General features: G+C 37.6%; 1 protein-coding gene across 2 annotated transcripts in view; it reads right to left on the bottom strand.

Moving 5' to 3' along the window:
• COPS4 (COP9 signalosome subunit 4) overlaps window positions 1–13,746 on the bottom strand; it is a 44,454-nt gene that overhangs the window by 20,779 nt on the left and 9,929 nt on the right. For both annotated transcript variants that reach the window (XM_053597511.1, XM_053597584.1), the window contains exons 2-6: window positions 11,425–11,504; window positions 7,837–7,988; window positions 6,787–6,890; window positions 1,868–2,021; window positions 1,246–1,396 (exon numbers count right to left, since the gene is read on the bottom strand). In XM_053597511.1, the coding sequence (XP_053453486.1) occupies window positions 1,246–1,396; window positions 1,868–2,021; window positions 6,787–6,890; window positions 7,837–7,988; window positions 11,425–11,504 (641 nt within the window). The remainder of the gene's footprint in view (window positions 1–1,245; window positions 1,397–1,867; window positions 2,022–6,786; window positions 6,891–7,836; window positions 7,989–11,424; window positions 11,505–13,746) is intronic.

Raw genomic sequence — 13,746 nt, 5'->3', positions numbered from 1 at the left:
TCAAAAGGCTTAGGCAGGAGGATTGTTTAAACTGAGAAGTTTGAGGTTGCTGTGATTTAGGCCAATGCCAAGGCACTCTAGCCTGGGCAACAGTGTGAGATTCTTTTTCAAAAAACAAAAACACACAAAAAAGAAAAGAAAAGAAAAGAAAAAAGACATAAAAGTAAATATTATAAAATGCCAAAAAAGTTAGAAATATAGTAATGAAGAGGGAGTAGCCCTATATATTATAAAGCTATAATAATTCAAAGAGCTTAATACTGGTATATTCATAAACAGATAAGCTAGTTCATGAAACTGAATGCTATGTCCATAAATTTACTATAATATGTTTCAAATTAATTAGGAAGAAAAGATGAATTATTCAATAAAGGATTCTAGGTCAAATAACTACCTATTCAGGGAAAAAAAGTTAAATCCCTATCTCATTTCTTATGCTAAAATAAACTCAAATAATTAAGATTTACAGGTAAATTGAAATAAAAAGCAGGCAAAATTAATCTAAACTAGTGAATACTCTTGAAGGTAGGAATTAGAGGTAGTGAACAGGAGGAAACATGAGGTAAAAAATAAAACCCTGAAGCAGTTAATTCTCAAAGGTGTCCCCAAAATTAAGATCAGTGCAAACTATTTTTATGATAACATAAGAAATTCTTTGCCTTTTTCACTGCATTGACATTTGCACTGGTGGTATAAAAACAAACCCTAGAATGATTTTTAAAAAGTCATAGTTTAGAATTAGCATTTCCTCTTAATGCTCTTTATACTTTACAAGTTGAATGATTCACATGCTGTAATTTAGTAAAAAGAATAGTTTGTTATATTTATTGAAAGAAAGAATGAATGCCAGGTCTAAAATTGAGGCTTCAAGGTTAAAATAAAAACACACAAACAAAATAATTAAAAAAACAGTACATTATAATTTCATGGAGCTCTAGATTTTAATTATTTCCTTCTATATAATTCTTACTTAATATGATATACATTTCTTCAGTGGAATTTTAGAATTAAACTATGTTATTCTCTAAATTATTCCTAACACATAAAGGTAATAGACTGATAGCTGCATATTTTTTAACAAACCATTTTATTGCTGTTTTTAACTGTTTAATGCTTTAACTAAATTTACCATAATTGTATTAAGAAGGTATTTTTTGAAGAATAGTTCCTTGCTAAGTTTTCCAATAGTAACCAACCTGAAGTCATTAAGATAACTGTTCATTTAAGTATGAATTATGTGTTTACCTGCTGATGCTAAGATGGTACAGTGCAAAGCATGTTTTAAGGCCTCTAGTCTTTCACTCTCATGGACTATTGTCTTGTAAGAGAGCTCATTGTACCTTTGTGCAGCTTCAATGAATTTTCTTCTATAATCAAGAACACGTGCATAGCATACCTATAGAGGGAAAATGTTTCAATTGGGGAAACATGAAAAAGAGAGAAAGAATTTCTAATACTTAAGAGCAATTTATCAAATGTTCTGGAGCATCTTAATATGGTGCCACTCTCCAATACAAAATTAATTCCAGGCTGGGTGCTGTGGCTCACGCCTGTAATCCTAGCACTCTGGGAGGCTGCACAGATTGCTTGACCTCAGGAGTTCAAGACCAACCTGAGCAAGAATGAGACCCCATCTCTACCAAAAAATAGAAAAAAGAAAACTAGCCAGCAGAGTGGTGCACGCCTGTAGTGCCAGCTACTCAGGAGGCTGAGGCAAGAGGATCACTCAAGCCCAAGAGTTTGAGGTTTGCTGTCAAATATGATGACACCATGGCACACTACCCAGGACAACAGAGTAAGACTTTATCTCAAAATAAATAAATAAAATTTAAAAATTAAATTAATTCCAAATCAACTCATCTGTTACCTTATAATGTATCTGTAATTGTTCATTGGTTGATTCATTCTGAAGCAATGATGCTCGATTTATATAAGCCTCTGCCTGGACTGGATCATCATCTTCCAAATATAGCCTAGCAATCTTCAGGTAAGTCTCCAGCTTATAATCTACATTGTACTGTCTAGGATATAATAGAAAAACACATAATGACCCAATATTTTGTCAAGAAAATGTTTAGGAATGATAGAAAACACTTTTCCTTATATATGAGATATATATACACATATGCATGCATATATGTGTGTACATGTACATATGTATGTCCTCATATCTACTCTGTTAATATAACAGAATCAAACTTTTTCTGCATTGTATAGAAAAACTCAATAATAAGTTTTCTTGAATTTTTGTTATTTTTATCACCATTTATCACATTGTATTTTAGGTGCTTCTAATCCTCTGATAATCTCACAAGCTAAAGATCTTAAAGGAACAACTGTCCAGTTCAGGAGCAGAACTATACACCAGTACAACCTTCCTAGAAAACAATTTGGCAATATGATCTCCAGCCATCCTTTGAATCCTTTAAAATGCCTATGTCCTCAACCCATTATACTTTATTTCAAAAATATATCTTAGAAAGATAATAAGGGATGTGCCCATATACGTATATACAAGGATATTCATTTGTCAAGTTATTTATAAATATCTCTATTAAGAAAAAAATTGGGGCAGCGCCTGTGGCTCAGTGAGTAGGGCGCCGGTCCCATATGCCAGAGGTGGTGGGTTCAAACCCAGCCCCGGCCAAAAACCACAAAAAAAAAAAAAAAAAGAAAAAAATTGGAAATCACCTATTATTTTTATGGTAGTCAAGTTGTGGTGTAGAAAAATGGTAGACTATTACACAGGACAGTTATAATCATTACTATGTAATAATAGTCATCATGTATTTTTGCTAAGCAAAAAAGCCGGATGAAATGGTACGTAAAATACCATTAAAATGTATTTCTATGCACATTTATCAAAACAGTAATAGCAATTATGTATGAGTAGTGAAATTATAGGTGGCTTTCAATTGTTCTTTACCCCTGCATAATTGAAGATCTCGCATAATTCAAAACACATAATTCAAGATTAATCCTAACAAAAATTAATATTTTCTATTTACCAGCAAAAGTTGTACCACCATGTGGCAAGAATATAAAATTTATAATTCACTTGGCCCAGTTTTGAAATTTTTCTGTACTTCATTGATTTTTTTTTTTTTTTGTATGGGGGAGGATGGAGCAGAGTGGGAGGAGAAATTTATACAAATACACTTTTATTGCATATGTTATGTCTTTTTTTTTGCATATGTTATGTCTTAATATTTTGTATTACTTTCCAGTCATAATTCAAAATAATATGAATTGTTACATATAGCACAGTACTTCTTTTAATTTTCCAATTTTCTGCCAAGTGGGTCTATTATGTCTACACTTTCATAATCAGAATGAATTTTTTTGTTTGAGACAGAGTCTCACTTTGTTGCCCTTGGTAGAGTGCCGTGGCGTCATAGCTCATAGCAACCTCAGACTCTTGGGCTCAGGTGACCCCTCTTGCCTCAGCCTCCCAAGTAGCTGGGACTATAGGTGCCTGCCACAATACCTGGCTATTTTTAGAGATGGGGTCTCGCTCTGGCTCAGGCTGGTCTTGAACCAGTGAGCTGAGGCAATCCACCTGCCTCAGCCTCCCAGAGTGCTAGGATTATAGGTGTGAGCCTCTATGCCCAGCCAGAATGAATTGTTTTTTAAAAGAAAATAGTTTCCATTTATCCAGATTTTACATAGAATGTTAATCACTTCAACTTGTTTAGAAAACCATTAACAAGCTCAGTGCCTATAGCACAGTAGTTATGGCATCAGCCACATACACTGGACCAGCTAAACAACAATGACAACTGCAACAAAAAATAGCCAGGCATTGTGGTATGCGCCTGTAGTCCCAGCTACTTGGGAGGCTGAGGCAAGAGAATGGCTTAAGCCCAAGAGTCTGAGGTTGCTGTGAGCTGTGATGCCATAGCACTGTACTGAGGGTGACATTGTGAGACTGTCACAAAAAAAAAAAAAAAAAAAAAAAGAAAATCACTAACATTTTCAGTTCTTTGGTTTCCTCATAAATAAGGACAATGCTACAGTATTATCAAAATGATAATTACCATCGCTGCAAAGAACAGTATCTAATTTATATTTATTTTAACTACACTGAAAATAAATCAACTGCTCTGTGCTAGGGAAAAAATGTTCCAGATAGATTAAGACCCAAGCAATCAAGAAACCCCAGCCTGGCCGGGCGCAGTGGCTCCCAGCTATAATCCTAGCACTCTGGGAGGCCGAGATGGGAGGATTGCTTCAGCTCAGGAGTTCGAGCCTAAGTGAGCAAGAGTGAGACCCTGTCCCTATTAGAAATAGAAAAATTAGCCAGGCACAGTGGCACACCTGGGAGTCCCATCATCTTCACATTTATCTAATTGTTTTTGCACCTTACTTTCTCTAGACTCTCAGACCCAACAACCCTTCAAACATGCTGTGACCTCGTAAATCACCTATCCTACTACATGTCCCTGTCTTTTTCTCCTTAAAGGCTTCGATTCCCTTATCTCCCTTGTCCCTCTCTTACTGTCATATTTGTTATTGGACAAAATTGTAATTCTGGGTAAACAAAACTGCTTGCCCACCCCTTTCCTGCACCCATTTTGCTAAACCTGATGAAGGAAAAATACCCAAACATTTGGACTGATCTCATTTTAATCACTATGACCTTTCAAGGTGCCCTTAATGCTACCAAGTGTGTTACACAGACTGAGTTGACTCACTGTCCCACTCTCTTGGGGGTTGAAGACACTCTTCAACCTCATGACTCCCAAGCAATGACTACTTGTGACTTCACTAAGAATACGAAGCAATCAAAGAGTACTTGCACTACTTCATTACTGTATCACTGATATGTGCACCCACATACTCTGTTCCCACTTACTGCAAATTTTGCCCACCAGGGAACATGGGGCAACGTCTACTGACATTTTTGATTGTCACAACTAGAGATGGTAGTGCTATTGGCATCTAGTAGGCAGAGGCCCAGATGCTGCTAAACATCCTACAATACAGAAGACAACCACGCCAACAAAGAATAATCTAGTCTAAAATGCCAAAAGTGCCACAGTTGAGAACCCTGCCAGAGAGGAACTATCTATGACCGCATCTAAAGCCTATCCCTCTATTAGATTCCTTTCCTTCTTGCCTACTCCTACAAGAATCCTCTCTCCAACTCCCCTGTATCAAAGGTGTGCTTTCCAAAGAATCATAAAAAAAAAAATCTCTTAGCCTAACCTCTGCTGTCATCATCTACTTCTTTGATCCTTTTTTTAAAACTCCCCTGAAGAGTTACCCATATTCACGGTTTCCAATTCATCTCTTCCCATTCTTTTTTTTTTTTTTTTGAGACAGAGTCTCACTTTGTCACCCTTGGTAGAGTGCCCTGGCGTCATAGCTCACAGCAACCTCCAACTCCTGGGCTTAGGCAATTCTCTTGCCTCAGCCTCCTAAGAAGCTGGGATTATAGGGGCCTGCCACAATGCCCAGCTATTTTTAAAGACAAGGTCTCGCTCTTGTTCAGGGTGGTCTTGAACCTGTGAGTTCAGACAATCTACCTGCTTTGGCCTTCCAGAGTGCTAGGATTCCATTCTCTTAAACCATTCCAATTCCAATCAGGCTCTTACTCTCAACCATATCACCAGAAACAGCTCTTGTCAAGGTCAATGGCCTCCACATATCAATGCAATAGTCAATGTTTATTCCTCATTTTACTTGATCTATAGCACCATAGCTGATCACCTGTTTCTCCATTTGGCTTCTAGAACAGCATACTCTACATTATTTTGGTGTTTTTTTTTTACCTCAATGGAAAATCTTTCTTACCTGTGACATATTCCTCCTGCCCCTGACCTCTTAATGCTGGAATGCTCCAGGCATCAATATTCAGTCCTTTTCTCTGTCTACATTCCCTCCCTGGGGATCTCATCCAATTTAATGGCTTTAAATTCCACCTGTTTACAATGATTCCCAAATGTGCACCTCTCCTCTAAACTCCAAACGAATATATTCAACTGTATACCCCGTATTTCTACTTAGTTCCACATCCAAGATGGAACTCTTGGATCTTCCCCCCTTCCCACTCAATAGATGGCAATTCCTTCCTTCCAATTGCTCAGGCCTCAAATCAGGACTTCTTTTTTGCATACTCCACATCCAAACCATCAGGAAATCCATACTCTATCTTACACAACGTTGCTAGAATCCAACATTTCTCACAACTTCCCTACCTATGGTGGTGCGTACGCCTCTTAACTAATATCCCCACTATTATCACTGCTTGTCTACAATTTATTCTCAACTGAGTAGTCAGAGTGATTGTTTAAAAGATAAATCAAATCATGTCTCTCTTCTGTTCACAATCCTCCACTCTTTTCACTTCACTTATAGAAAAGCCAAAGTGCTTACAAAGTGCTTATAAGGCTTCACATAGTCTGGTCCCTAGTACTCTCTGATCTCATCCCCCGTGTCCCTTTGCTCATTTTAATTTATCCATGCTGACCTCCTTGATCTTACTAAGAAAACACTTAAAGCCTGTTCTCATCTTAGGGCCTTTGCACTAGCCTTCCCCCCTAACAGTACCTAGGGACACTCTTTCCTCATGTAGCCCAGACTCACCCTATTTAAATATACATACCTGTCTTCCACTCTGCCCCTTTGCTTTTCTCCATAGTACTTATCACCTTCTAAAACACTATCAAATTTATGTATTTATTAAATTATTTATCTGTTTCCTATACTAGAATGTAACAAAAGTACAAGTAAATAATTTATATATACTACATATAGTCACACAATAGCCACTATTTACTATACTTTTGTCCTGTTTCCAAAGGAATTCCCACCAACACTTGGGCTGCATTTCTCCAATCTTCTTCTTTTTCATATATGGATGCAAGATGCTGTCTTATGGAAGCAACCTGGAATAGTAAGTAAACATGTTATATTATTTCAACTAAAACAAATAGATGTTAATAAGACATTAACTTATCTGCTAAAACAAATAGATAAATTAATCTATTGCGGCAGTTCAGCATGTTAAGCTGGTAAGTGATTAGGAAAAGTTTATCTAGACCAAATTTTTCTGTGAATTTTGTATTCATAGGATGTCAAAATAGTGAACTGAAACCACAGTTCTACAACATGGATTATGACAATATTGTAAATGTTAAATTTTGCTTTCATGTTAACTGCATACATGATGGTAGAGTTTTCCTGTGTTTTCAGTCTATTTTAACTGATTTTTTAGAAAACTGTCTAAAGAGTAATATTTGGTTCAGAAAATTAAACCTTAATCTATGACCACATGTCAGTTAGACATGTGTCATGCTAATGTTTATTTGATTTTACATTATAAAATTCTGCCTGGCCAGGCGAGGTGGCTCACACCTGTAATCCCAGCACTGTGAGAGGCTGAAGAGGTAGAATTGCTTGAGCTCAGGAGTTGAGACTTGCCTGAGCAAGAGTGAAACCCTGACTCCTAAAAAACTGAAAAACCCGGCTCAGAGCCTGTAGCTCAAGCAGCTAGAGCGCTAGCCACATACACCAGAGCTGGCAGGTTCGAATCCAGCCCAGGCCTGCCAAACAACAATGACAACTACAACCAAAAAATAGCCGGGTGTTGTGGTGGGTGCTGGTAGTCCCAGCTACTTGGGGGGCTGAGGCAAAAGACTCGCTTAAGCCCAGGGGTTGGAGATTGCTGTGAGCTATGACGCCATGGCACTCTACCCAGGGCGATAGCTTGAGGCTCTGTCTCAAAAAACAAACAAAAAAAGAAATAATTATCTTCTTTAAGAATTTCATAATATCATAGTCTTAAAATAAATTGCTATTTTAAGTTCAAAAGCCACTGCTCCCAATTTTTACCTGTTCCTCAAATGAAATGACTCTAGGCTGGATCTTTTCCAAGGTGAAGTGATAAATTTCTTTGGCTGTGCTATCAGGCAGGTTAGGGAGATGTGTGCAGAAATCAGTGAGCAACTGTCGAGAGATCACGAGACTGACATTCTCATTTACCACTTGTTAAAAAAGAAAGAGAGAAAACATGAGTGATTTACAAATCAATCTTTACCTGAAACTAATACTAAAAACAATCTGTATTAGTATAGCCTTCAAGGCATTATTCAGGGATTTTCATACCTTATCATCGTTCATTACGCCATCAGTTTTCTTTATTATATAATGATAACACCAAAATAGTAAAAATACCATAACTTTCTAATAAACAAAATGGTGGAAAAAAATTTTAACAGTTAAAAAATTTATGCTGGTGGTGCCCATGGCTCAGTGGGTAGGACGCTGGCCACATACGCTGAGGCTGGCGGGTTCGAACCTGGCCTGGGCCAGCTAAAACAACAAGGATAACTGCAACAACAAAAAAATAGCTGGGTGTTGTGGCAGATGCCTGTAATCCCAGCTACTTAGGAGGCTGAGGAAAGAGAATCGCTTAAGTGCAAGAGTTTGAAGTTGCTGAGGGCAGTACAGTGAGACTCTGTCTCAAAAAAAAAAAAAAAAATGAATTTTATGCTATTTCTCTTCTTTATTTTTCTGGAAAGTGAAGGCAGAGAAACACCTGGATTTTTTTTTTTTTTTTTTTTTGAAACAGAGCCTGAAGGCCCCAGGTAGAGTGCCATGGCACCACAGCTCACAGCAACCTCCAATTCCTGGGCTCAAGCGATTCTCCTGCCTCCACCTCCCAAGTAGCTGGGACTACAGGCACCCGCCACAACACCTGGCCATTTTTTGGTTGCAGCCATCATTGTTGTCTGGTGGGCCCAGGCTGGATTCAAACCCCCCAGCTCATGTGTATGTAGCTGGAGCCTCAGCCACTTGAGCCACAGGCACCGAGCCTGAATTTTTATTTATATGCTTGTATCCTAGGAAGCTCCAAAAAGGAGTTAAACAGTGGAATAATTTTCATGAAATTTAAATATTGCTAGTACAGTTACTTCTACTTGTACTTTCCTAATAAAAACAAATAAAAACAAAGACTTCAGTCAGCACTAACTTTATCGACATTATTTGTAAGCATTTATATTATATTATATCATATCATATTATATTATATTATATTATTGTATGTGGTTAACAATATAAGTTCTGGAGCCACACTCCTACTACTGATGATTATATGATCTCAGACAAGAAACTTAACTTCCTTTGCTTCTATTTCCTCATTTGTAAAATGAGGATAATATCACTGACCTCATATTGTTACCATGAAGCTTAAAGGCAATAATATACACAAAGCACTTTAAACAATACTTGGCATATAGCACTCAATAAATGTTTCTATGGTTATTATCTTTTTTTTTCAAATGCATTATGCTGGTGAACTATTGCTTAAATTATTCAAGTCCTAAAGCAGTAGTTACTAGGAAAATAAATAATGATTCAAAAACTGTGCAGCTGGCTCAGCATCCGTAGCTCAGCAGTTTGGGTACCAGCCACGAACACCAGGGCTGGCAGGTTCGACCCAGCCCGGGCCAGTTAAAACAACAATGACAACTGCAACCAAAAAATAGCCGGGTGTTGTGGCGGTGCCTGTACTCCCAGCTACTTGGGAGGCTGAGGCAAGAGAATCGCTTAAGCCCAAGAGTTTGAGGTTGCTGTGAGCTGTGACGCCACAGCGTGACAAAGTGAAACACTGCCTCAAAAAACAAACAAACAAAAAAAACAGCAGACTGCTTTTCCTGGCAGTTCATAGAACTCAAAGTTCCTATCAAGATTAAAGTTTATAAAACGCACTATTCTTTTACTACTACAGAACAATGCTCTCAATAAAGCCATTATTGGGTGACACCCGAGGCTCAAGGAGTAGGGCGCCGGCCCCATCTACCGGAGGTGGCAGGTTCAAACCCGGCCCCGGTCAAAAACTGCAAAAAAAAATTAAAGCCATTATTAATAGTTTTTCCAAAACTATTGCCAGTTTGTTCACACTGTAGGCCCTCACTTTCTGAGATAGTAATTTAATGTTCCTGTAATAAAGTAGTTTATGATATACAGGGTGGCCATAAAGTTCATGTGCAATTTTAAATTAGATTTAAAATTAAATCTAATATTAAATCGTGTGTATTAATTAGATTTCATTATTGGATAATACTGAATGCAACTGAGAAAACAGTTTCATTACAAGAGCTGTTAGGCACTTATAATAATTTGAAAGACATTATTACACAAACTAGTTCTACTGAGGGTATTATTTACTAGTAACTAAATAAAGATGGTAAATCAGAAAACCTGGTTTCTAGTCTAGGCTCTACAATTGACCAGCTAAATATCCTAGGAAAAAAAGTGACTTCCCAGCCTGAGCAAGAGTGAGACCCTGTCTCTACAAAAAAATTTTAAAAGGAAAGAAAAATTAGCTGGGCACATGCCCTGGAGTCTCAGCTACTTGGGAGGCTAAGGCTCAAGGAAGATCCCTTGAGCCCAGCAGTCTGAAGTTGGCAGTGAGCTATGATGACACCACTGCACTTTTTGAGACCCTGTTGCAAAAAAAAAGGGGGGGTGGAAGTTATTTAATCTTGAGACTCACTTTGCAACATGTTCCTATACAGGGATACCTGTATGTATACTGCGTAGTCAAAAGGTTATTAAAAGAACCTATGTATGGATGATGGGGATGAAAACACGCTGTAAACTGTAAAGCACCATCAAGTGTCATTATTATTAACTCAGTATAAATTCCAGCCTGAATTTTGAGTAATTTTCAGGATAATTTGATAAGTTTTAAGTTATTGTATAGACAAACATGTCTTGAAGAATGGAAATTCCTAGTTCCCAATTCAAAAGTCATGTTCTTAATATTAATAGTTTATACTCAAACATCAGTTACTACAGATATATATATATTTTTTTTTTTTTTTGAGACAAGAGTCTCACTACATCGCCCTCGATAGAATGCTGTGGCATCACAGCTCACAGCAACCTCAAACTCTTGGGCTTACGCGATTCTCTTGCCTCAGCCTCCCAAGCACCTGGGACTACAGGCACCTGCCACAACGCCTGGCTATATTTTTGTTGCTGTATGGTCAGGGCCAGGTTCGAACCAACCACCCTCAATATATGGGGCTGGTTCCCTACCCACTGAGCCACAGGCGCCGCCCTCAAATTATTTTCTTTATCATTATGCTGTATCAGTGGTTCTCAACCTTCCTAATGCCTCAAACCTTTAATACAGTCCAAAGAGGTCGAGACCCACAGGTTGAGAACCGCTGTGCTATATAGTCTCTCATCAGCTATTATAACAATAACTACCCAAAACCTTAATTGGGATTGTACTTCTGAAAACAATTAAAAAATTAATCCAGCTGTAAATAGTTTAAGTTCTAAAAATCAATTAATCAATCTCAATGCATATTTAACATTGATAATTTGACATAAAACATGGCTTAAGTAAGTTTTAAAGTCCTATCTCAGTAATACAGGCAAAAATGGAATTTCCATTTTACTTACTTGCTTCCACAAAAGCTTTCAAAGCTTCTAGTTGATCTGCTCCAGATAGTTGAATAGCTTTTTCCAGGATCTGACGATACCTGAAACAATATAAAATAAAAATAATGTCTGAGGGCACTATATTGTCAAATGCAAACTTAGAAGTTTATTCATTAACTTTTAACTTTGATGTGTATTTATTCATTTCTATTCCCTCTGGTTTCTTTCACAGTGCTCTAGTTTGTGGTTTTCTTTAGAGCACACCACAGTTTTTGCCTTTGTTCTTGTTTGTTTTCTGAGACCAAGTCTTGCTCCAGCTAGAGTGCAGTGTCTTCTTAGCTTACTATAACCTCAAACTCCTGGGCTCAAGCCTTCCTCCTGACTCAGTCTCCCAAGTAGCTGGGACTACGAGCGTGCCCAACTCAGCTAACTTTTTCATTTTTTTAAAAGATGGGCCTTACTATTGCCACAGCACTGTACCTATGGTGACAAAGACAGACTCCGTCTCAAAAAAAAAACCAAACCACCAAAAAAATGGAAATGAGGTGCAGCGTTGCAGCTAGCTGCTGCCGTGCTTCTTCTCTAATACATAGACTCCAGCATCTAAGAACAGGAACTTACTTTTTCACAGTAATATGGTATGACTAACAAATCTACTTTAAATCAGGAATTTAAGTAGCAATTTAATATTGCCATATAAAATCATCGCAAAATGTAAGACGCTATATGAGGTTCTGTATATACTTAAAAATTTTTAAATGCCCTTAGTCATTTAAAAGATCTTCAAAGAAGACCTTATAGCTGGGAAGATAAAAATTAAAAGTTAAATAATATATACAGTATTAAATTACAATAAAAAACAAAAGTTAATAACACTAAACAATATAAGCAATGTGACAAATGAAGAGGAAATGTATTAATTTAGATGAGAGTAAAACTGAAGAGGGTAAAATCAAAATGGGTCACAGAAGGCTTCATGGATAAGAATGATGGCTTTTATATCAAGTATTCAATATGCACTCAATGGTAAAGATAGAAAAGTAATATGGATAATGTGATAAGTACAAATTATTTTCCTTAAAAAATTATAGAGGAAAATAAATTTCATTAATTAAGGTAGCTTACGTCTGCCCTATCCATTTATCATCTACAAATGTTTACTGATCATCTGTTATGTATATGAACCCAAGTTCAGTACATTGATTCTTAGTTTCTTAGCATTTGAATTTGCCGGTAAATAAAATATACACATGAAAATACACCACAATCATTATTTAAGATCAAAATGAGGCTAAGCGTAGTAGCTCATGCCCATAATCCCAGCACTTTGGGAGGCTAAGGTAAGAGGATTGCTTGAGGCCAGGAGTTTGAGACCACATTGCACAACATAGCAAGACTCCATCTCTACAACAACAAAAAAGTAGCAGGTGTGGTGGCATGGCCTATTCAGGAGGCTGAGGTGGGAGGATCCCTTATGCCCAGGAGTTTGAGGTTGCTGCAAGCTATGATTTTGCCACTGAACTCCAACCTAGGCAATAGAGCAAGACACCCTATCTCGACAAAGGAAAAAAAAGATCAAAATGAATGGTATAGGTAGCGCCCGTGGTCAACGGAGTAGGGCGCTGGCCCCATATGCCGGAGGTGGCGGGTTCAAACCTAGTCCTGGCCAAAAACGGCAAAAAAAAAAAAACCAAAATGAGAGGTATAGGTCTGTATTAATAGATCTCCCACTTACAGTAATGGTGAACTAAATGATTGGACCAAAGTTATCCCCCCAAAACAAAAAATTAACATAAAAAGCCAAAAGAAATGCAAAAAAGCCCCCAAAATTAATAGTGTAAAATCCCAACAAGAAAGAGAAAATGGGGAGAGAATGAAGAGGTGAACCACAACTTCTGTATAAGGACATTTCCTGACGGTGGAAAGACGGCTAGAGGCAGAGTAGCACTTCTGATAGGGAGGACAGAGGGGGCTCTGCTTTGGACTTTTGCAAACCTGCTGCAAACACTGAGAAGGAAGCTGCAATTTCTGGCAGACTAATTGAGCTGGATGAATGGGAATCCAAGTTCTTTGTCTGCCAAAGGAAGAAATATTAGCACTTTGAAAATACGGTCACAAATTCTATTCCAAGAATCATATTGGTAAACCAAAAGATTTTGAAGGCTTGGTCCTAGACTGTTAGTACCCTCACGTGCCTACTAGAAGGAAATGAAAATTCTCTCTGAAAGACAGTATCTTAGTCCTTTAGTTTCTAAATGTTTCTAAAAATACTTTTTTTTAAGACAGAGTCTCAGTTTGTAGCCCTCGGTAGAGTGCCGGGGTGTCATAGCTGATGGCAACCTC

Source organism: Nycticebus coucang, chromosome 1 (genome assembly GCF_027406575.1).
Source record: "Nycticebus coucang isolate mNycCou1 chromosome 1, mNycCou1.pri, whole genome shotgun sequence".
Taxonomy (NCBI): Eukaryota; Metazoa; Chordata; class Mammalia; order Primates; family Lorisidae; genus Nycticebus; species Nycticebus coucang.
The sequence above is the reverse complement of the archived record's forward strand: the minus strand, read 5'-3'. Positions and strand labels throughout refer to the sequence as shown.